General features: G+C 39.3%; 2 protein-coding genes across 6 annotated transcripts in view; both read right to left on the bottom strand.

The window, feature by feature from the left end:
* igsf9bb (immunoglobulin superfamily, member 9Bb) overlaps window positions 1-23,503 on the bottom strand; it is a 152,031-nt gene that overhangs the window by 63,194 nt on the left and 65,334 nt on the right. For 3 of the 5 annotated variants that reach the window (XM_084941544.1, XM_084941546.1, XM_084941549.1), the window contains exons 6-12: window positions 16,769-16,910; window positions 11,683-11,828; window positions 6,008-6,150; window positions 5,622-5,762; window positions 5,120-5,236; window positions 4,420-4,570; window positions 134-257 (exon numbers count right to left, since the gene is read on the bottom strand). In XM_084941544.1, the coding sequence (XP_084797670.1) occupies window positions 134-257; window positions 4,420-4,570; window positions 5,120-5,236; window positions 5,622-5,762; window positions 6,008-6,150; window positions 11,683-11,828; window positions 16,769-16,910 (964 nt within the window). The remainder of the gene's footprint in view (window positions 1-133; window positions 258-4,419; window positions 4,571-5,119; window positions 5,237-5,621; window positions 5,763-6,007; window positions 6,151-11,682; window positions 11,829-16,768; window positions 16,911-23,503) is intronic. The other 2 variants (XM_084941545.1, XM_084941547.1) reach the window with 1 other exon arrangement.
* On the bottom strand, window positions 281-4,123 carry LOC146378652 (uncharacterized). The gene has a single exon (XM_084941550.1). The coding sequence runs from the start codon at window positions 2,630-2,632 to the stop codon at window positions 1,736-1,738; it is 897 nt and encodes a 298-aa protein (XP_084797676.1). The 5' UTR covers window positions 2,633-4,123; the 3' UTR covers window positions 281-1,735.

The raw sequence follows: 23,503 nt of genomic DNA, 5'->3' as shown, positions 1-23,503 counted from the left end.
ACTCCATGTATTTTCCATCTCTACGTTTTCACAACTGTTCTGAACACAACCCTGGAAAAGACATTTTCAGAAATAACAGAGGACACATTGGAAGAAGAAAAAGCAGGAAGCAAAGCATGCTAGGATGACTCACACATGGCCATACCAGACTGAGAATGTCTGCTGGAAACCTCCGTTATATCCTGCTTCCCAAGACACATTGGCCAAAGTGGAGAACGCAGCCACATGGACATTGGTGGGGGCGTGGGGGCTTGTGCCTGCAGAGAGGGAAAGCAATTTTTAAAAGGGCACATTAGTCACCGAGTTCCCCTGCTGTGGTACCCTACATTTATTTTACCTGTCAAACAAACTTATTGTGAGCTGAGTTGGGTCCAGTAATGTAAAATTTTACCTGCATAGTAAATACTACCAGTAAAATAGCTCAATGTATTTTTTTTGCATTGTTTGCATTGTATACTTATTATACTTGAGCCAAAAAAACAGGAAAATAATTTGGAGCCAGTGGGATACAGCCATTGTATTCTGCTGATTTGACTGGCTTACATCCATAAATGAGGCACAGTGGTCAGCAAGAACAAAGGCCAAGACAAATAGGCCAAGGCAAACAAGACCAATGACTGCTCTTGGAATTTGACAAGTTATAACTAATTACTGAGCAAAACAGTTCAGAAGTGTGTCATTTTGTTGCTCTGTATTGTATCGTTTAAAGAAAAAGTTCCCCTGCGGAAACAAGGTGAATTATCATTAAATGTCCTAAAATGCCATAACCAGGGGTAGTACAAAAGTGATCCCCCTTGGACTGGCATTTACTTTTGCCTTTTAGTTTCCTTGTTTTCCACAGAGTTATTGGTTTGTCGCTAGCTAGCTAACACAAACTAAAGTAGGACTGTTAGCAGCAACCCAGTGACATTGCATTCTATACTGGCACAATATGGTGCTAGACATGATCTAAAAACTGTAACCTAAGACATTTAATTTTAAAATCTAGGAGTCTAAAATCTGTGACAGTTTTTTTTTTTTAGTGTAGACCTCCATGGTGTCAGTTAGCCTTACATTTAGTGTTTCATGTCCACTTGTAAACTGAAATCTAATACTGCTTCCTTACTTGTTAAAAATGCACAACAGCATGACTAAAGGTCACTATTAATTAGTGTGAATGCTGATAAGCATTCACATTATTGTTCTTTTAATCTTTATTATTCCATTTTATATATTCCCTATGTTTTTCTGCATCTATCTCATTCAACACCATTCAACTTAGAAAAACCATTCAACCACCATTAGATTCCTCTTCTTTAGGACATTACTGCTTGTATTTTTCTCATTTTTGACTGTTATATTTTTTAAATTATTCAACTTTATTCAACAAAAATTTACCATGTATTTCAATAGGAGAATCTTCAAATTCTCATTCACCTTACTCGTCTTTCAACTCTAACTACTTCCACATACATTCACATAGAGCCACCATTCAAACTTTAAAACAAAGCCAAGACATTGAACTATTCAGCTTGTATTTGTCTATTTATCGTTTTATTTTAATGAAGTTTACTTTAAGTGTTCAGATTTGTACTCATTTTTATTTGACTATATTAAAGTAATCAAATAAAGACAGTTTTGATGGAGCTCCTGACCCAGCCCAAGTGTGTTTGTCTGTGTGAGACAGGCTTATTTTAGCCAGGGGTGATGCCAGAGGTCGTGCGTTTTCTCAAGTCTATTTTCTGTGAGACAGGTTCTAAAGGATCTTCTCGATGGCACAGCGGATGTTGGTCAGAAACACTTCATTTCCCTTCTTGTTGAAGTGAATTCCATCCGGTCCGAATAGGGTTTCGTCATAAAATCTCAGGGAGGGATGTTCAATGATGAAGCCTCCAAACGAATGAACTGCCTTTCTCATAACTGAGTTTACAGTTTTTTCGCCCATGTCCATCATGTACTTTGGATTTCTGTACCTCCACACTTGGCGTTCGTTGATGCAGGAATATAAGATTGTCACGGAGGGGATCTTTGCATGCAGTTCAGTCAAGTCTTTAGTCATTGCAGAGGAAAGTTCCTGGGCGGATATGAGTCCCAAGTCGTTGCCGCCTGCGTGAATGACCAAAATATCAGGTGGACTCTTTCTGGACATCAACTCTGCATCAAAACGAAGAAGGATGCCATCCCAGCGCATCCCTGTTTTTCCAAACCAATGAACATTGGCATCAAGTCCAAAGTTTTCTCCAAACATGTGGCGTGCTGCCCACTCTCCTCGCTTTATGTAACTTGAGCCGATGATCCATATGTTAGGTACCCTCTGCTGTGTCTTGCTCATTTCAGTGTGACTGCAGGGTCTCTCTTTAGAGAAACACCGTTGCTTCTTTGCTGTGGAGAAGCTTCTTTTGTCATCAAGTCGATCCTCAACTTCAGATTGCTTTGTTTTTGATGCAAGTTTGTTGCTAGTTAAAGCAGATTGATCAACCATTGATACTTTCATCACACTGGGCGGACTTTGCACTCCAGCGGTGAAACTGCTCCGTACTTGGCTTGTAGACGCTGGCTGTTGGGTTGGATCATCTTTTAGGCTCAAATCCGTCATCATTCTAATGATGGTCTTCATCCAAGATGAAGAGTATTTCTTTGATAACCCAAGCATAATATCACAGCGATGACTTCAGGGACTTTTAAAAACCTTTTGTAAAGACGTGTGAGAATTGCAACTATAAGCTCCGATTTGAAAAACAGCAATGAAATGAGTTGAGGTTACAACCTCAACCTCTACCATGTATTTCAAAGGGAGGTTCTTCAAATTCTCATTCAACTTCCTCCTCTTTTAACTCTAACTACTTCCACATACGTTGACCTAGAGACACCATTCAAAAACTTTAAAACGAAGTCAAGACATTGAACTTGTCAGCTTGTATTTATCTTTTCAATATCTTTTATACCTTTTCTTCAGTTCCAGTTTAAGTTTCGTGCTTTTTTTTTCACATGTTTCAGAGTTTATAATGGCTGTGTATGGGACGGAATGTTGACGGTTAGAGTGAGAACAGTCAACTGCTCTAGTGGGAGCAGGGAAAATTTTTATCTTAAAATCTTCTCTTTAAACTGCTGCTGTGTCCACAGTGTTTGATCTACAGTCAACATTTTACCCTCAAAACGTAGCCATCGTTGCCCTCTTTCATCCAATGTTATTGTTATTGTAGTAGATGTTATGGTTCTTTCATAAATGTCACCAATGCACAGCCTCCTCCATGCAACTCTTCCATAGAGTCCAATGTTAAAATGGCTCCAAAAATTTGTCTGAAAATCATAAGTACAGGCTGTCTTTACACTGTCACCACGTCCACATTATAAACTCCACAGGCATGAAAACTGAGAATTCTGTAGACTGGACATTACTGGCACTCACGGTGAAAGAATTTTGTCTATACAACTTGTAGTTTTTTCTTCAGGAGCATTTGTTTCAGGGTCATGTTCCTGTTTATTTGAAGCAGCAGAAGAGAGGCCTGTGTCTGTGTGTGTGTGTGTGTGTGTGTGTGGTGCCACTGGCTGGAGTCGCTATAGCAACCAGGCTCACACCTGCCTGCTTAATGAGCTCTGTCTGTCAGCTCAGAGATCTAAACTTTTTAAACTGTGTGGATCCAAGTAGAGGGATAACCTTCTAGCTGACCCATTGAAATACATGGTATTTTCAGTCAGGAGTTTATCTCAACAGCAGAAAAGACCTCACTTTTTAGTGATTAAAATAATATGAATTTTTAATATTCATTCAGATGTTTTCTGACTCTGAATTTTCTTTAGTCATTAGTCAGCTTTTTCAAATGTACATTTTAAACATGTTCAGCTACTTTTCAACTTCTTCTTCTGTGTGAATGTCAGCTTTCAACAGTTCTGCACTTTTGTTTTCAGGTGAAAAATTCTGTATTTTTCAGCTCATTTAACATTTTTAACTTAAAATTCAGCAAATATTTCATTTCAGCTCAAAACATTCAGCTACCAGCATTCACACAGCAGTTTCTTCAGAAAATGCATTTTCTAGTTATTAATTATAGATTTCAACCAACAGTTCAAGAACCTCTAACACATAACAAAATGCTACTTTCTAAGCTAGTTAGCTACAGTTAGCTAGTAACTTAGCATTTAGTATTCTAATAATCAGTTAGATCAACCCTCCCTCCCCACTACCATCAATTTAAATGTAGTCAGTTCTGGCTCTAAATAACCATTTTTAGTCTTTTCCTTCAGGGTTGCTACAATATTGCCAACTAATCTTAATCTGCAACATAAAATTAAAAGTTTGGCAGTAAGAAATTAGAAGCTGTTGGGGAAAGAGGCCTTGGTCTACAGCTAACTCTATAGTTGCTAAAGAAAGAGAATTTGATATTTGTACGTGTGTGTCTACATATCTATATGTGTTTGTGCATTTATGTATTCAGGTACCTATGACTTGGACGTGCGTGCTGGCAGTGATGCTCGTGGCAACATTGGTGGCGACACACTCCCACTCCCCATGGTCCTCCTTTGTGAGTGACTTCAACTGTAAGTTGCCTCGGGGCAGAACATTGTGCTTGCTTTTACTGGGCTTCCCTACCTGCAATCCACCCGAAGCATGGAAAGATAGAGCCAGCCAATGCAAAAGATAAAGAAAACAGTGCATTGGCATGTGTCATACAAAATGTACACTTAAAAAAAAAAAAAAAAAAAAAACACAGTAGTTTAACAGCTACCAAAAAGCCCAACCTACCATCTGACATCTGCAACAATACAAAATGATAAAATGTGTGTTCAGTAAATGAGAGACAGAAACAATAGCTAATCATACAGTAGTCAGTAAGCAGGATTAAACACACCCCATGATTAAGAAAACAATTGAGAGAATCTAATATGTTCCCTGATTGCATTTTTTATAGACATCATTAAAATGTGATTAAAAATGCTACAATGACATACAGTACAGTGCAATTAAAATCGGAGCATCCACTACAGACAGTGATTTTAGAAATGAAGGTTCCTCAGTGGAAAACAGTGAATGTGACATAACACAACAAGAAGCACCGACTAATGAGCTGCCTTACACATGAGATTCAGTGGACAGGCTGTGCACATGTAGGGAGGATGTATGATGTGCAAGGGGTTTTACCTTCCTCCATGTGATGTTGGGAAAAGGGTCTCCCTCTGCTTCACAGGGGATGACCAGTTCTCTTCCAGCCTCCTGCCTGTACACCCCTCCAGGAACCACTGAGAATTTGGGAGGGTCCTGCCCAGAAAGAAATTGAGAAGAGCTGTCTTCACTGAAGAGTACACATCAGTGAAGTTGCATTTAATCCTGGAGACAGATGGATGCTTGTGCCCTTCGTATTCAGGGTGAGATTTATTGAACTGGGCAAATTAACATCATGTTGCAGTTGTCAAAAAAGTGGAAAGAGTGGAAAGGTTTATGTATATTATTCATTTAATCTGAAGCGTTCTAAATAGTTCCTGTATTTCAAATAAATAAAAAATGTTGCAATATGCAGCAAACTGTCTGCAAATGAGAAAACAAATCCACACCTTTCAGACTTCAGTAAATCCTATCAGTAAACCTTTAAATGCCAGAAGAGGGAAGTGCTGAGTATTCACATATGTGGCCTAAATATATGTACCTTTAGCACCAGGGGAGCAGGAGGCGACCATCCCATGGACCCCAGGGCATTGTAAGGCATGCAGGTATAGGTGCCAAGAGAGTCCTCCGTCACCTCTGCCACACGGATGCTCCCATCTTCCATTTGACTCCAACCAGGGTACTAAGGATGGAGAAATTGTGCTCAGCGGATAAGGAGTAGACAGATTACCAGTGTGATGGTTGTCAGTAAATATAATTTAAAAAATCCTGAATCTCTTCTCTTGAGTAAGAAACAGAGAAGTGCACTTAAAGTAAAACAATCAATGTGAAAAATGTAATCGCAACAGCAGGAATGAAGCATTCATTTCCAGTCTAAAGTTAGGAAAAGTGGAAGAAAGGGACAAAAGCAGCAAAGCGCCGGCTCACCTTATCTATCCGCAGAGGGAGGCCATCTTTTTTCCACTTAACCAGAGTTACAGGGGGGTTGGCATCTACAGGACAGCGAATGAAGCCAGGCAGACCAATGGCTGCGTAGATGACTGATGGCATGTTTACCACACGGGCAGGATCTGGTAAAAAAAAAAAAAAAAAACACAAAGAGAGAATAACCCACATGCTAAACCATCACTTTGTGGCAGCGCAATGCCTGTTAGTTGTTCTAGTAGATGTGCAGAGAAACAGAGAGGGCACTGTTCACAGAATGTGGGCTCATCATCAAAATAATTGAAATAATGACAAAATAAAATAAAATTAATAAATGAATCCAGTTATGTATATGAAGAACATCTGGTCTGGTGAATCCTGGTTATTGTCAGTCACCTCTGCACCTTCATTATATTCAGAATCTAAAACTTTTCTTTTCCTAAAAAGTATTGTTTGGAAAATGAATGTCAGTACGATCTGCTATTTTCAGCTGTTTGATGTTTTCAGCTCCCCTGAGGCACATCTACTACACAATATTAATACTAATAACATGCTTTTACTTGTCTTTGTTCCAATCTGTCAAAGCTTACATGTAGGGACGGCATCACTGTTGACTTGAAATGACTTTAGATTCAGATGGATGCATTGGTTTCTAGTGATTAAATTACACAAAATCGCATCTTCCATGAAAATTGATTAGGCTGGACAAAATGTCAGACTGTACATGGAAATTACAAGTTTACTATTCTGTCTGTTTGCTAATTCATCCATCACAAGTAGTTGATGACTTTGCTCTTCATAACATGTCTGATGTGTAAAGGTACATTTTAGGAATTTGGGGAAATATGCTATGTTAGGTCCACGTCTTCCAAAGGTGAGAAAAATCATACTACCATCGCATCTGCCTCTGCTTAGTTACTATTTAGAAGCTACAGCTACGGTATATGGTTGAAATGTAGTCCCAAATGACAGCTCCACTGTGTTTTATAGCTGTGACACTCAATGTACCATGCTTCTTGTCAAACTGATTTGAACCAAACATTTATAAACATAAAACCTGTTGCCACTGATTTTCGGTGCAGTTCTTATGTAATTTGACATACCTCAGCCTTTCCCTTTCTTAAGAATGGCTTCTTGACAGCAACCCTTCTCCTGAGACCGTTTCTGATGAGGTATCAGTAGCTGGATCAACGAAAGGGTCAGATGTAGCTCTCGGGGCATGTGTCAGGTCCTTGGTGGATTTTTTAATATTCTTAAGGACACTTTCAGACACTGTCCCTATGCTGTAGATTGACTGTTACTATCTTTGTGCTTCACTTGAGCAGTTTTCTTAAGGTTTTTAAGGACATGCCACACAGCATCTTTTTGGTGGAATAATACTATTTTATGATTGCCTTAACTTTGGCATTTCATGTAGATTTAGCTAAAAATATAGGAAGAAATTATGCATGTTTACATAAAAAGTGCCTAAAAATTCGATTAAAAGTTAGATCTTTGATAGGTTGTTATGTGTAGACAGAAAACTAATATATTTATTGAATTAGTTGCGTTCTTTATCCTTAAATTATTCATAGGTCAGTGTTAAATGGCTTAACAAGCAAATAGACATTTCTCTGACAATGATCAGATACAAGGACTGGGCTGAAAATGAGTGAAAAAAGTACCTGACTTCTCAGAGGTCAGGTACTTTGATACTAACCTAGATTTAAACAGTTAGTTTGAAGCCCCTATTGGGCTGAATGAGGAATGGAGCTTCAATATTCTTTTCAGTGGTCACGGAAACATAAAAAAGTATCGAATTATAAAGGCAACTTTGATAAATTCTAAAACAGTTTGGCAACCAAAGCAAGGTTTTACAAGCTTTTGTCACTTTACGCTAGATGTTTGCTACACACACACACACACACACACAGTTTCAAAACATTACACCTTCATTAACGTGATCGTCACTGCTCGTCTCGTCAGAGAACTGAACAAATTACATGCTAATTGTGATACAGGTGCCACCACATACCTGAAAGAATCTTGAACCTCTGTGCTCAAGCAGTAACATAACAGCATGACATGTTAATATGTTCATTTTTCTTATAATGTATCCAGTAACTATAAATAGTCTCAAACCTTACCTAAATATTACTAAGTAAGTCAGATGAAAGTTGTTGTGATTTTCAAATGTATTTGTAGTCACAGTTAGTTACAGACAAAATCAAATTCCTGTGACATCATGTGACACATAAACTACCTCATTCAATCATTCAGAGCAGCTCGGATTAGTTCAAGGTTATTTGATCGTCTCTACTTTAGCAGACATCCTTCCAGATTTCCCCTCTCAATTTTAACTCTCAAATAATAGGGATTTGCTATGATGAACAAGCTCAGCCCCTTGGTTTCTTTGGGACAGAAAGGATGACTGATGGAGGGAAAGGGAAGCAAAACTTATTCAATCTGGAATTGTAAAGGGGTGAGAATAGTGTAATGTCTGAATGAGGTCAGGGAGGAAAGCTTCACAGTAAGCACTGGGTGATAAGGAGGAGAGATGGTGTAAGTGGGAGGAGTGCTATCTGCAGAGCGATGGAGAGAAGGGCGAGTGAGGCTGAGCGTGGGAAAGAACACAGGTGAGAGAGGGAGAAAAAGAGACGTGTCACCAAAACAACTTTGTACTACAGTAGTTGTCCTCTAAAGTCCAAACCTCTGGCCGACCGTCATTCTGCCACAAAGAGCCCAGAGCAGCACTGCCACTGGCACCACAGTCAAGTTTCTAAATATAGCTCTGAGACAGCCTATCGCTCACGACACGCTGGTTCCCACTACAAGATGCTTTGGGGGAAGTTATTCCCTGGCAAATGCTTCGGGGAGAAAGACACAGACAGCTGAGGAGAGAGATTTAAACCAAATAAGACATGAAAAAGAATAATGACATAAATAGGGAGAGTGGTTGAGGACTGATAGAGAGAGATAAAAAAGGAAGAGGTGAGAATAAGAGGAAAGAAAGAAAAGAGAGAGCCCTCTGCAGTCAAACAGAAAAGTGGTCCTACAGCAATGATGTAATCCCCTCTCCTCTCACTGCTCCCTCCCTCTTGTGACTGCTGTTGCCTACCTCTGTTCTCTCTCTCTCTCACACACACACACACACACACACACACACACACACACACACACACACACACACACCACAATCTAACAAGGCGGGAGAGTGAGGGAATTCAAATTGTCTGTTGCCTTGACTACTGCCGATGGCCGGTCACCAGCAGACAAGGCCGAGCTCTCAGTGCTCGTCCTGAGACATGCAAATAAAAGCCAGATGCTTTTATTTAGTGGCTCAAGCTGGGAGTGACTGATGGACTGATAGAGTGTTTTATGATGGGACAGAGAAATGAGGAGGCAGTAATAATCATGAAGATGGGGGAGGGAGAGACAGAGACGTGCTGGTGTGCATATGAATAAATATTCATAAATGGGTACAAATCAGAAGAAGTAGTGAGGGAAGAGAAGGGGAGAAAGGGGAGGATGTGGGCAGAAAGCAACCAGAAGCAAAATAAAACAGAAAAGTATATTTGAGAGGCAAAACCAGTGTTTGCATGGGATTATATGTTTGGCTGAGAAGTGGAACAGAGTTAGGTGGGAGACTAGTCGAGTGTCCAAAGTGATTCCACAGTGCAGAGCATTTCAGTTGATTTCTGGACACACAGTTTCACAGCTGTGTCAGGTTTGACTCAAGCCCAGATGGACAGAAACTGGTGTCCCCTCTTAACAACGCAGAGTGATGAGGAGTTACAATGAGTTGTAGGCAGCCCGTCTAGGGCTCATGTTAGTATTCGGCTTTGTCTTACCCACATCCAATATGTGCACTTTACAAAACTGGAAGATTTTTTTCCAAAGCTTTTCCATGTGAATGCGGCAAATGAGGAAAATCTATTAAAAATGAAATCAAAGGCAATCACCTATCCTAAGTTTTTCTCAAACCTACATAGGTTACAATCAATCATGTGAATGTTACAGATGTTGAATAAAAAAAAGAAGTTGTCAGGAAGTTTAATCTATTGAAGTTTTCTCACACTGCCTCTAATGCTCTATTACTCGACCTGTCTTACTCGACCTAAGTCTTTTTAGCATTTATTAATTTCTGGTGGTTTGATAGCAACTTTTATCAACTGACCAACCTGAAATGGGTATGGACTCATACCCATTGTTTGGCAATTCGGGGTCAGTGACGCTGAACAACGATAAAGTGAATCTTTCTTCATGGAGAATATTCAGGGCTGATGAAGCCAAACCAAAAACTGCAGTTCTTCTATTGAACCCCATGCTTCCAAGAAAAAATGATCGACTTAATAGCATTAAAACACAGGTTTGGCCTCTATAAATAATTTACCCCTTCCTTACATCTCTACAGGTGGCAATTTTTTCTAAATATTTATCTGTCCATCTAGATACTGTAGTTAGGAGTGTGGCCCCTGTGTTGGTGACCCCACAAAGGCCATTGGTCCCTCCACTTATTATAGTCAGTGCACTGGACTTCTGCAATGTCGTGCCTTTTTGGAGGGTTTTATGCTTTATTTTCAAAGAAAAACATAACAGATTTATTCTTCCCCCCACAGAACCACAGTTGTATATATTTACCAATTTAATACCGAATGTCATCAATGCCATGATATAAAACATCCAAATATGTCCAACTTTCATTTATCTAGCTTTTGAGGTGAAGTTGAAGAATTTGGAGGTCGTCCAACTTTTTCGGATCGGATTTGCTTAGCAGATGGTACAGTGCTCCTTGGACTTGCCCATTGTTCTGAGTGTTGGTCAACCTAGTAAATGCTGTTAATCACTATAACTATTAGTTATATTCAAGTCATGATAATCAATAACAAGAAGTTAATCAGCCAAAACTGTACATTTATATCATCACTTCTTCCTTTTCTTGTTCTCCTCTTCTTCATCTGACTCCACTATCACTGATCTCACCTCGCTCATCTCCTTCTCATTCTCTCCCTCTTTACCTGAAGCCTCGTCTCCTGAACTGAAGTCAGAGCTCTAATGCAATCAAATGTACATAAACTCGGTCTTTTATTCCTGATTGGATGAGTAATCCTTCTACTGTATCTGCGGAAAGCTGACAGCAAGCTGGTGATAAAAACAGCATCTCATTATAAGCTCAGGCAGTATGTGTGGTGGTTGGCACTATTACCCCACAGCAAAAAGATCCTGAGTTAGACTGGATGCTAGCTAGCCAGGGAGAGCATGCAGACTACTGTACACACAGAAAGGCTTCCTCCCACACCCCAAAAGCATGCAGTTAGAGGAGTTAGGTTAATTGGTGATTCTAAATTGCCCATAGGTGCCAGCAAGGTGATACAGCGGATATCAAGGAAAATAATACTTTATTATAAATACACACTGAACCTGGGATATGGATCATATTGACTGAAAGAGTTAAGACATGAAAGTCATTCAGTGTGTAAAATTTTTATTAAATGCAGTTGAAAGCTTCTGCAAAATGCAGAAAAAGTTGCAACAACCATCAAAAGCTGTGATGAAACTGTCTCTCATGGGTGCTGCCCCAGGAAAGGATAAGCAAGATTTCATCCTGCTGCAGAAATGTTCATTTAACAGCACCTCAGACTAGAGCACACACCACTGCTATGTAGAAAGTAAAAAAAAGAGAGAGACAGGGCACTCACATTGCACTGTTAGGTAGGCAGAGGCAGTCGGTGGTCGGCCCAGGCTGTTGCTTGGAGCACACGTGTATTTCCCAGCATCTTCTGGCTTGACGTGGGCAATTATTAGGGAGCCGTCTATGAGAATACTGACTCTGCGCTTTAGGTCACTGTAAAGATGGAGAAAAGGGAAATGATCAGTCAGCCATGCTTTATCTGACATTAGGTCATCTGACTACAAAAGAGGGCTGGCATTTCACTATAATCCAGGTTCTAGTCCAACATAAGACTCAGTTAGAATAGAACAGAATAGAATAGAATAGAATAGAATATGTCCCACAAGGGGAAATTTGGTTGTAACAGCAGCCAGAAAGACACATATACAAACAAACAGTACACAGGACACAGAATAGAAACATACACATTTTTTTTCTTACATATTTACATTAAGGACAATAGTTACTATAAACAGAGTACTGTACAGTTATTAAATAAAATAAAATTAACTACAGATAAGAGGCAAACCAGGTTGTAGTGCGAATCAGTTGATTAAATTATTGCAGTTACAGCGCAGATGTAAACATCTATGATTGTTGGGAGCAGTTCTGATTGTACAGTCTGACAGCTGCAGGGAGGAAGGACCTGCAGAAACGCTTCTTCATACATCGAGGATGCAGCAGTCTGTCACTGAAGGAGCTCTGCAGTTCAGCAACATTTACATGCATGGGGTGGGAGACTCTGTCCATCAGAGATGTTATTTTGGCCAGAGTCCTTCTGTCTCCCACCACCTGCACTGGGTCCAGGGTGCATCCCAGAACAGAGCTGTCCTTCCTGATGAGTTTCCTGATGGGTCTGCGTCTCCGGAAGTCCACCACCAACTCCTTGGTTTTCCCGGCGTTGATCAGCAGGTGGTTCTGATGACACCGGTCTACAAAGTCCAGAGTCCACTGTCTGTACTCTGAGTCGTCCTCACCTGTGATGAGGCCGACTATGGCAGAGTCGTCAGAGAACTTCTGTAGGTGGCAGCGTGGGGAGTTGATGGAGAAGTCTGCAGTGTAGAGGGTGAAGAGGAACGGTGCCAGCACAGTTCCCTGCGGGGCCCCCGTACTGCAGACCAGCGTGTCAGAGACACAGCCCTGTGACCTCACATACTGTGGACGTTCTGTGAGGTAGTCCAGTATCCACTGGGACATGTGGTGGTCCACTCCCGATAGCTCCAGCTTGTCTCTCAGAAGTCGTGGCTACTGTAGTAGTTAGTCCACTGTAGCAATCTTCCACACTGAAGCTTTACACACCAGTTGCTGAACGTTTGTCAATGATATTATTGACAGATACACATATATGTTGGTCATTCATTGATGATATAAGACCCCTGTATTTAACCTCTATATTTAACTTGCTCTTTTTTGCTTATTTCCCAGCAGATATGTAACTTTGACTTGTGTGTAACATGTAGCTTGAGTCATGATTCACAGCTGGTTGCAGAGGAAATATAAATCTACAGGCTTCAAAGGTAGCTGGAAATCACAGGAGCATGTACTTCCCCATGCTTGTTACTTACTACCCTACAGCACAAAATAATTTAAGTGTGAGGTTGAGGGATTTATTGATGCCAGTACCATATTGTATATCAGACAAAAACTCTATAAACCATTCAGTTTGTAACTCTGTGCCGGAAGGGAATAAGGGGATCACAGAGGTCCGGGTTCATGCTTAGCTTAGCGTCAGACACAGTGCTGCAGATTTCTCAGCTCCCCCTTCATCCAACCATAATCCTTTGTCATCCAAAAGGTGTTTGGAGGGCTTTTTTTTTTTTTTTTCAATTTTCAGCTGTTTCGCTTCTATTAGACATTAAAGGTGGAAAAAAGAGGAGGGAGGAGAAAGAGAGAGTGGGAAAATACAGGATGTATCACAGTCCTGGGTTATTCTCACCCAGCATTTTGAGTTTCTTGTCTTTTGGTTCTTTGAGTCTTTTTTATTTATTAGGTTCTCTGTGTATTTTATATTTCTTTGCCCAGTATGATTATATCCTGTGTTTATTCTGTATTTCTAGTCTTGGTTTGCCTTTGTGATTCCTCCCCTGTCAGTCTTCATATGCATCTGTCTGTTCCCACAGTCCAGGGGTGTCCAACTCCAGGCCTCAAGGGCCGGTGTCCTGCAGGTTTTAGATGTGTCCTTGCTCCTTGATTTAAATGGCTAAATGACCTCCTCAACATGTCTTGAAGTTTTCCAGAGGCCTGGTAATGAACTAATCATTTGATTCAGGTGTGCTGACCCAGGGGGATTTCTAAAACCTGCAGGACACTGACACTTGAGGCCTGGAGTTGGACACCCCTGTCCTACTCAGTCTGCGTTCTTCCTGTTTTGCTTTGATAGTCTCTCATCGGTGTGTGTTCTGTTTTGCTCTTCCCCGTTTCGTCAGTGTAATTAGTGCCAGCCGTGTTTCCTCTTGTATTTGGTGTCTGCGTCTTCCTATGCTCGTCGTCGCAATCTCCCTCACAGTGTGTTCTGTTCATAGTTCGTTCCTAGGTTTTACAGTTCAGTTCTGTATTAACTTGTTCCAGCAATAATGCTGAGGTTTTTTGTGTTTAAATCTTGTCTGTGGGACTGTGTTTGGGTCCAATCCTGCCTTCCACACACAGTACATGACAGGATGGGACGGGAAAGAAACCAACAAGGTAGATTTAAATGTCATTCTGCTTTTGGTTATCCAACTTCTGGGCTATCTAGTACGCATAAAGCTCTTAAAGTAAAACTTGATATTGCATTTGTAAAAGCTCTTGTGTCCAAATTAAAAATGGAAACAAACATTTTTTGCATGTCTTATCATTTGATTCCAGAATACTTTGGTACACAGAGTTTATTCTAGTCAACTCAGTAACTGTAAGATATCATCACGCAAAACTGTGGCTAAACAAAACAGGCCCAAATCAAGAATCTCCACCACCATGCTTACAGATAGTACCGATGTGCTGTGTGTAGTTTTCTTCTTGGCATTGTGTATTATGGCTGAACATCATTACTTTGGTCCTGCCTGTCAAAAGGAAATTGTTGCAGAAGTCTTATGGTTTGTACAGATTTGCAATACTCTTTTTTTTAACCTGTAATGCTGTTTGTGACAAACACCATTAGAGAACACACCATCAGCTGCACTTTTCAATTTTTTATTTCTATTTCTAACAAGGATTTCTATGTAAATAAGAGTTTTTGTATTCATATTAGTTCAAATGTCTATTTTTTCCAATTCTGATTGCAAAGACTTGCAGAGAAAAGCTAAAAACCCATATTCTGACTGAATAAGGTTAGGGTACTATCTTCAAAGTGTTAAATAACTTTTCAACAGCAAATAAGGAGACTTGTTTTAGTCTTAACCTATAATTCCTCTGAAAAATAAGGAAGGCTCCACACCACGTCAGAAAACTGAAAAATGTGATCAGGCTTTTAATGGTAATAGTACTGCCTTTACCCCTGTAAACTCTGTCTTCTTCAAAAACAGTGTACTAAAGCAGTTTTGATGTAATGTGATGCAAGTGGGAATGTAAATTATAAACCTGACTTAACTTCAAGCAATCTAAAATGAATCTTTAGCCACAGATACGTCTGTCTGTATACTCATGTAAGTTTTCTCATATACTTTTTTTCCTTTAACCTCATAAGACCCGAACTCTTCCACGGCATGCATTTTTAATTTCTCTTTGATATTTGGTCATATTGGGGCCCGATGAATGTAAAAACAAAGAATTAGCAGATTTTTTTTACCTTATTTTTGTTTTTATGAAAAATCAGAGCCACATATGAGGATATTCGTTTAAAATTTTGATAGAACAGTAGCAGTATAATGTCCTCGTAAGTATATATCAGGCCCTTGTAGAGCAAAATTTAGTATTTTGGTCTAAATAACCCAAAATGTGATGTCCACATATGTGGACGCCAGGTCCTAGGAGGTTAATGATCTGTACACGTAGTTATAGAAATAAATCAAAATATTTGCATGAGTCATGGGTGTCTTAAAACTAAAGCTGTTGGACATAAAATACAAACTTTTCTGAATTTCACAACAACGAATTTTTATGGTGTGAGAAGGCAGTTACAAAAATAAGTGCTGGAGCAGTAATATCTATCTATAATCTAATGCACCACAGGAAGTGACAATACTGTTAGAAAACAGCAGCGAGTTCAAAAGTTTAACGATGTGAAAGACAAGTGCTCAGCCTTCTCACAAGCTAAAATGCTGCTGGATTATAAAACTTACTTCGTCATTGAAGCCTTGTTTAATTACACGCACAAGGCACACTCGCCTCTGAGTAAATCTCTTAATAAATAATCAGTTTCATCAATTATTGAAGAATTCTGCTGCTATGTTATAAAAGCTGTCATGTACAAGCGTGACATGAGAAAACACTAGCCTGTTGTTTTGGTAGTTATTCATTATTTATCCACTGAGCATAGAGTAAGGGGTTTTAGTTCTGCAATGCAAAGGTATCAAATATTTTCATGTCTAATGCCTAAAAACCTTAAATGTCCTAATCTTAAAGGGTTATCTTTGGGAAGAGCGTAGTCAAAAAGTCACGTTAAATTCTGCTCAAAGATGCGGACGTGTTTAGCTGCTCAGTTAAAAAAAAGGAGGTATTTCCTCTCTAACTTTCATGCTAGCTTTTGACCATCTATTACTTCTACCTTTTCATCTAACTTAGACACCTCCATACACAACTCTTGATGGCTGGTAGATGCACCTATGGCATGAATGTGAAAGTTCTGGATTCACAATATTTTCAGAAAACTTGACCTCTGACCTTGACTGTTAGCTCAAGGTCACTAAGTTTTAAACTCATCTGAGATTATATGCACCTATGTTATGAATTTCAAAATTCTACATGGCCTTCTCGATTTATTGTATTCACAAACTCGGCTAGCCATGCTGCCCGCCTGCCCGGCAAGGTGACACAGTGTTGGCCTTTTACGACTGAGAGGTGACAATGAGTCTGTTGCAAGTCAATTTAAGAAGTTATTGTGCTGAATATCACCACAAAAACAACACAGCACAGACTCTTATACTGTACAAGCAGGTGAGTGATAGAGCAAACAGTAATGAACCCGATCATAACTTTACTTCTTGAAGAAGACGTTGTCCTCTTCCCAGAACCATGTGTAGGTTAGGTTGCGAGGGTAGGCCTCTGCCTGGCAGGTGAAGAAGGCGTCCTGTGAGATGTTCACTGTAATGTTCTCCGGTGGTGATATAATAAACGGAGGGCCTGGTGGGAAACACACAGAATCAGTTAAACAAACACAAGGGTAAATATTTTCATTGGCAGCTCTAATAAACATTTATCATATATAATATTTTGCTTGACAGGACATCTGTACTTCTAGAATGAAATCTGAAATTTAAAAGATGAAACAACAGAACCACTAATGCTGTGGTGCGGCTCACCGGATGCTCGTATTAAATATGCTTTTATTAGAAATTATTTAAGAATGAGCATTATTTATGGAATGATGTAAGTAACAACTTGGATAACTGGATAACAAAACAGCCGTCACACATGCAAGGTTCTGTGCTTGGTGTGCGCTGCATCATGTTGCACTCACAGGCAACTCTGCTCTCAAAGCTAAATTCTGATAATTCTGGTCACAGAAATCAGTCTAACCTTTAGAAGGTCCAAATGTGACTGGTCACTTTCAAAACATTGATGATGCAGCCAGCTGCTGACAGGTTCAGTTCAGAGAATTTTAAAAAAGCCAACTGGACCTTTTAGGTTAGTGTAGCTGTTTCATCTATCACCCGAGAGGCTTCTTCAGTCCTTCAAACAAATCATAGGGAGTCCCGGGTATTTAACCCCTAGTGTGGGTTGTTCTCTTTGGAGTTACTCCTGAGGTTCACTGACCCACTGAATATGTAAGATAAGCCAGTGGTGGGTCATTACCATCACCAGGGCTAAAGGGTGAAGCAACTGTAGGACCTTGCCCTACCCCATCATGTGACCTATTGAGGTCACCTGAGGCAAGGTAGGAATTAGGATTTAAGCGCCTGGGAAGGGATCTCAAGACTGCACTGGCAACCATGGACCTGCTCGATGGATGAGCAATTCAGTCAACATTTGGGAATCTCTTTGCTCGCCCTAGAACTCGTTTTTTGTTTTTCTCTCACCCTCCCATAATTCTCGTGAATAAATCTTTTGAACTGTGGTCTGAGTCTGCTCCCTGGTTCTGGTAAATGCAAAAATATGACAATTTGTTGTCTTGATGCTTGCTTAATTATCCAGGTAGGTAAATCCCAAAAGGTTGATTCTGTTCATTCTGGACGTTCTCAGTGGGAGAAACGTTTCAATGGGTTTTGATCAGTGGTTGTTGATCAATGGTCGTGACAATTTATATATCAATGATCAAGGAACTGACCTCACAGCCCTTTGTTCATTCAGTGGGTTGGTTTCAGTCATTATGCAAATGTACTGTTTATAAGGTTGGGGAAACCTGCAGTCAGCTGAGACTGAAGAAGTCACTTGGATGAGTGATGATTTCTTCGCTTTCCACGCTAGGTCCAGATAGAAAGAATGAACCTTTTGGGATGACAAGTTGTTACTTTTTGCAAAGTTAAATTAGACGATTTTGCTATTAAGAGTTACTTCTGTTGTGTGCATATGGCTGTATTTGGCTCATGACTGCGTGCAGTTTGATATTGAAAACATAAAAACTGGAGAATTCTAAGGGAAGTTTTGAAGCACTTCCATCCCAGTCCTGATACACGCAGTTAGACATGTTTTCTACAGACTGAGTAACTTCTTGTTGTTGGATATAGAAAAGTTTCTTTCTCCTTAAGGAGTCTACAGTTGGTCTTGTCTTTGTTAAATATACCTCTAATGTGTAAGCCTTTTTTTTAAGGTTCAAAGAAAAACGGTTTGGGAAGCACGGTTTGGGTTGTTAGTTCATCAGAAATACTTTCTCACTGTGGCTGGACAAACTGTCCTCTTCTGAATTCTCACACCAGACAGTGGGAGAAACATTCATGAATTAGGCAGGTTCAATTTGTGACCAAAAGCAGTTCACCTTGTTCTGCTCCTCATGAAAATTAATTGGTGTGGCAGCAGCCGCAATGCATTTTCAAGGAAGCTACCAGTAAAATGTTGAAATTAATACAAACTAATTATGTGTCAACTCAAATCTGTTCCCAGCTGACTTTTTAATGTCACGAGACCCTCATCAAGGACATTTCACATCTGAAAATTCCATTCCTGTCCACTGAATTGTGAGTTGTCATGCCGAAATGTAGAAATAGGCATGGTGTACTTTATGTAATGATGATTTAACATGTGCATCAGACACATTCAAGACTTAAGGATTGACCAAGGCTACAGTTAGTTTTTTAACTGGCACTTAAAACCACAAAGCATGAATCATATATCATATGTCTACAGAACAAATATTGATTATGTAGGAATTAGTTGGCATGCGCTGGTTTGGGGTCACATTGGGACATTTCTGGCCGTAGACTCTAATGCATGGATTAACACCACCACCTCTACTCTGAATTCTTAATGTCACTGCAGACCTCAGAGCCATGTCACATACTTATTTTGCACTCAGTAAAGGATTATGAAAATTTATTGAGTGATCCTTGCTGTGCCAGATGGATCCTCGTTGCAAGCATGGATGCATTCACACTGCGATTTGCAATCATTTCCTCCCTCTGACCATAACCAGATCTATAATCACACTGTTTTATCTGCAAATACAGTATTTACTGCTTTCTGCTAGATAGTAGTAGTAGTGGTGTGGAGTAGGTAGTAGGATTTGTTATTTATTATTATGAGTCCTTAAAAATGTGACAAAACAAGATGTGATGTAAATGTAAAAAGTCTGGGGTCATTTAATGTAGAAGACCTCATTTAAATATGTCTACTTTGTCTGAAGTGACAAAAAGCTGAAGTCAACTGAATTGAATGCTGAAGAGACTTTTCTCTTTAAATAACTACATAGAGACAAAGAATTTACTAAAGGTTAATGGAGTAATGAAAAAAAACTTGCTAGCAGTCCCACGTGAGCACCTTTATTTGCTGATGAGCCACAATACACAGGGCTAATTATGTTTTTTATTCATGCAAAACAAAACAGCTAATTCACATAGTTTCCCAATGAACTGGAAATCTGTCACAAAGAATCAGAATAATGGAGTTTATTTTGTGTTTATGAGGGATTGTAAAACCTGCAGTAAAACTACTTCTTCATTATTGTCGTTATTATTATATACCTATATACCTTACGATATGAAAGGCGACTGTTCATGTGATTTGACGTTATAAAAATGAAACTGAATTAAATTATTTATTTTCTCTAGAAAAGAGAAGCTGACACATGAACCGACCTGTAGTTTGGCAGAATTACTTTACACACCATTATATTTAGTAAAACATGTATTTTTATTTCAGCTGAAAAAATATTCATGTATTATTTGTTATGAGTCTTTATGGTTACAGAGGTTAACTTCACATGCACTGTAAGGACTCTTTCAACCATTTCTATTGGATCTTTAAGCTTCAGCAGTATGAGCTATTGCTTGCTGGAAAATACTATTTATTGTTTATATATAACTTTACGTTTAGTAACACATTCATAGTGTAATGCAGCATAATGCAATCATAATAATAGTATATTAATTTCATTTGATAGGTGCGCTTTATATTGCAAAGAGTACAGACAGTGGCTGACAGAGCTGAAGAAACAGAACAGTACCTTGCCAGCAAATTAACCCTTCTCTTTGAAATCCCTGTAATATGAAAACCTTAAAATCAACCTACTAATATTACACAGACCATCAAATACAGACAAAGGAGCCCCCACCCCATCCCAGCATCTACACTATAACAGCTGCTTTGGAATAACCTTTGACTTTCTCCTAATGATGCACGTATACACACACACACACACTTATGAATGAATTTCCACTTTGTTCATAACTTGGCTTCATTCAAGGATGGACTTTAAAGAATATCACCAACATGCGCACACACACGCAAACACACAGACACACTCAGAGTCAGTGTCGCAACTTAAAACTGCTAGTCTCATATGTTAGTTCTGATCTGTAGCCCACAGCCTGATCCTTTAACAGGCACAGCATTTCCATCTGCCAGGCCCTTAGCAGGACAACCACGATTAGGCCTGTGCTGGCTCACTGTGTTGTTGGTGTTTGAGTGGGGGTGTGTGAGTGAGTGTCTGTTTGTGTGGGTGCCAACACGCCCTATTTGGAACCAGCTGAGTGCTGGAGATTTGTTGGCACAGGAGTCTTTTAGCTGATCTGCTGCTCAGTGGCTTTCCAGGAGGGCTTCTATTAATCCATCTCTACCATAAATTATACAGCATGGGTCAAACAACCACTCGGCCCGTGTTTTGGTGCTTAGTCACAAAGAGAAACGTGATCTCTGTGAACATTGTGCCTGCCTGTTTTGTGATAAATAAAAACTACTAACAACCACCATATGAAGTGAGAAAACCCATTTCATCCAACAGATTTGATGAACGCATGAGGTCAGTAAAAAATATTAAAAACAAGATAACATAATGTTGTCTGGGAGCCACTCATTTCCATCTGTAAAGTCACACTCAGAGGAGTTAATCTGAACAATTACAGAAGTCAGGGTCCTTTTCTGATGTTTTAGAAACCACTTGGATGACAGACCTTCATCAGTTAGCATATAATTGTTACTATTTCATACCATAAAATTTATTCAGGAACTAAAAATTCTATAATGTAAAACACATATATTCAGTTGTTCTGTTAGTCATAAGGGGTCATCACAGCAGATAGTTCTGCATATTTGATTTTGCAAACTTTTTATGCAGTCTGCCAATTCAGAAACTAAGAATTCTATAAAGTTTAGAAAAGTCATTACAGTTGTTCATTAAATGAACTTGAATGTCTATACAACCTTTCATGAGAAATACACAACAATAACACAACGTAACATAGTGCACTTGATAAAAAAAGTCTAACGGTAACCAAGATCTAGTTTCTCATAGGGACCCATGAGAAACTTATCAGTAATATCCTGTTCACTGTTCAATATTTGTGCTTTTTCTTTGTCCTTTTTTTTGTTCAGAGACACTAGATAATTTGTTACACAAAACCATCTGGGATCTTCGGGTCCAAAGTAGGACTGTCACAAGAACGCTGTATTGGTGAGAGCTGTGTCAATAATGCAATCATAATATCATAGTAACTGTGAAATAATTCTATTTGTATGTTTTGTACAGTTATGTTTACAGATCTCTGACCACACCTGTGCACTTATATATTGATCTATAAGTCAAAAAAAAGAAAAAAAAAACACCTTAAAGAAAAATTTGCATAAAGGTAGTAACATTCAGAATAAGTATGATGTTTTTTAACATTTTGGGGACCAGGTACATTAGCCTCTGACATTAGAAGTAGGAAATTAGAGTTCATCCAGGCCTTCATGCCTTTAGTTTAACAAGCTGATTTGGGTCATCTGGCTTCATAGATAAATAACGATGCGTATCATCAGCATAACAATGAAAACATATGCAGTGATTTCTGTTAATATTGCCTAAGGGTAGTATAATGTAAAAAGTATTGGTCCAACTATAGAACCCTGTGGAACTCCACGACTGAGTTTAGTATATGAAGAAGACACTTACATGCACAAATTTGAATCTTATCAGGTAGATACAATTCAAGCCACTGCAGCACAATTCATTTAATATCAACAGTGTGTTCTATATAGTAAAATATTGGGATCAGTGACACTGAACATTCAGAGCACAGAGATGACTTCACCGTCAGAGGCTATAAGGGAACTAAGAGGTTAGTTTTAGTGACCATTTGACACAACCGTTTGTCATTACTGCCGATTTGAATTCCAGTCTTATCAAATCTATGCTATCCCTATCCAGCAGTTTCAAATATACTTTAGTGTCACTTCAGTGGTCCCTGGAATACATTTTACTACAGTCGCTGGGGTCTCTAGTGGGTGAAAAATCAACTGGAAAGCTAAACGAGTTGTTGGTGTAGTGCCTATGCCATCAACAGGTTACTCACAAGCCAAGTATACTGGCTCATATATAGGCTGTTAATGATATAGGTTTAGATATGTGGGAAGTGAACTAGAACAGCATGAAGCCAAGGCCTCCAGTAATATTATGAAGAATCCTGGAGTAGTTCAACATGCACAATAAGCAAATATGCAGGACTACCTCCATTTCTTTCCAACATATGGCTAAAAGTAGAAACATCATTTTTCAGAGTGATGCTGGAAAGCTAGTTTATGCATTTATTACTTTGAGACTGAACTAGTATAATTTCGTATTAGATTGTTCTAAAGGATCCCTGAAAACTCTTCAACTGACCCAGAATTCTGCAGCAAGAGAACCAATTGGGACATTGTAACTTCTGTTTAGTTGTTTCTTGTTAAATCCAGAATTGGATTTAAAACGCATACAAAATCTTCAATAATCAGTCATATCGTCACATCATCATAGTGCCTTATTATCCTAACAGAATACTTTGGCTTACTTGTTGTTCCCAGAAAAGTAGAATGGGAAGCAAAGCCTTCAGCATGAGGTCGCTCTACTGCAGAACCAGCTCCCAATTTGGATTAGAGAGGCACGCTCTCTCTACTTTTAAGATTAGGCTTAAAACCTTCCTTTTTGATAAAGCATATAGTTAGGGCTGGATCAGGTGAATCTGAATCCTCCTTTAGTTACTCTGCAATAGGTCTAGGCTGTTGGGGGCTTCCCATGTTGCAATAAGCATTTCTTCTTCACTCATTTTCTTCACACCCTGTGTGTGTATACACCTCTATTGCATTTAATAATTGTTCAACTCTGGTTC

Source organism: Perissodus microlepis, chromosome 10, assembly GCF_051167445.1.
Source record: "Perissodus microlepis isolate ML-2025 ecotype Zambia chromosome 10, ASM5116744v1, whole genome shotgun sequence".
NCBI lineage: Eukaryota > Metazoa > Chordata > Actinopteri > Cichliformes > Cichlidae > Perissodus > Perissodus microlepis.
The sequence above is the reverse complement of the archived record's forward strand: the minus strand, read 5'-3'. Positions and strand labels throughout refer to the sequence as shown.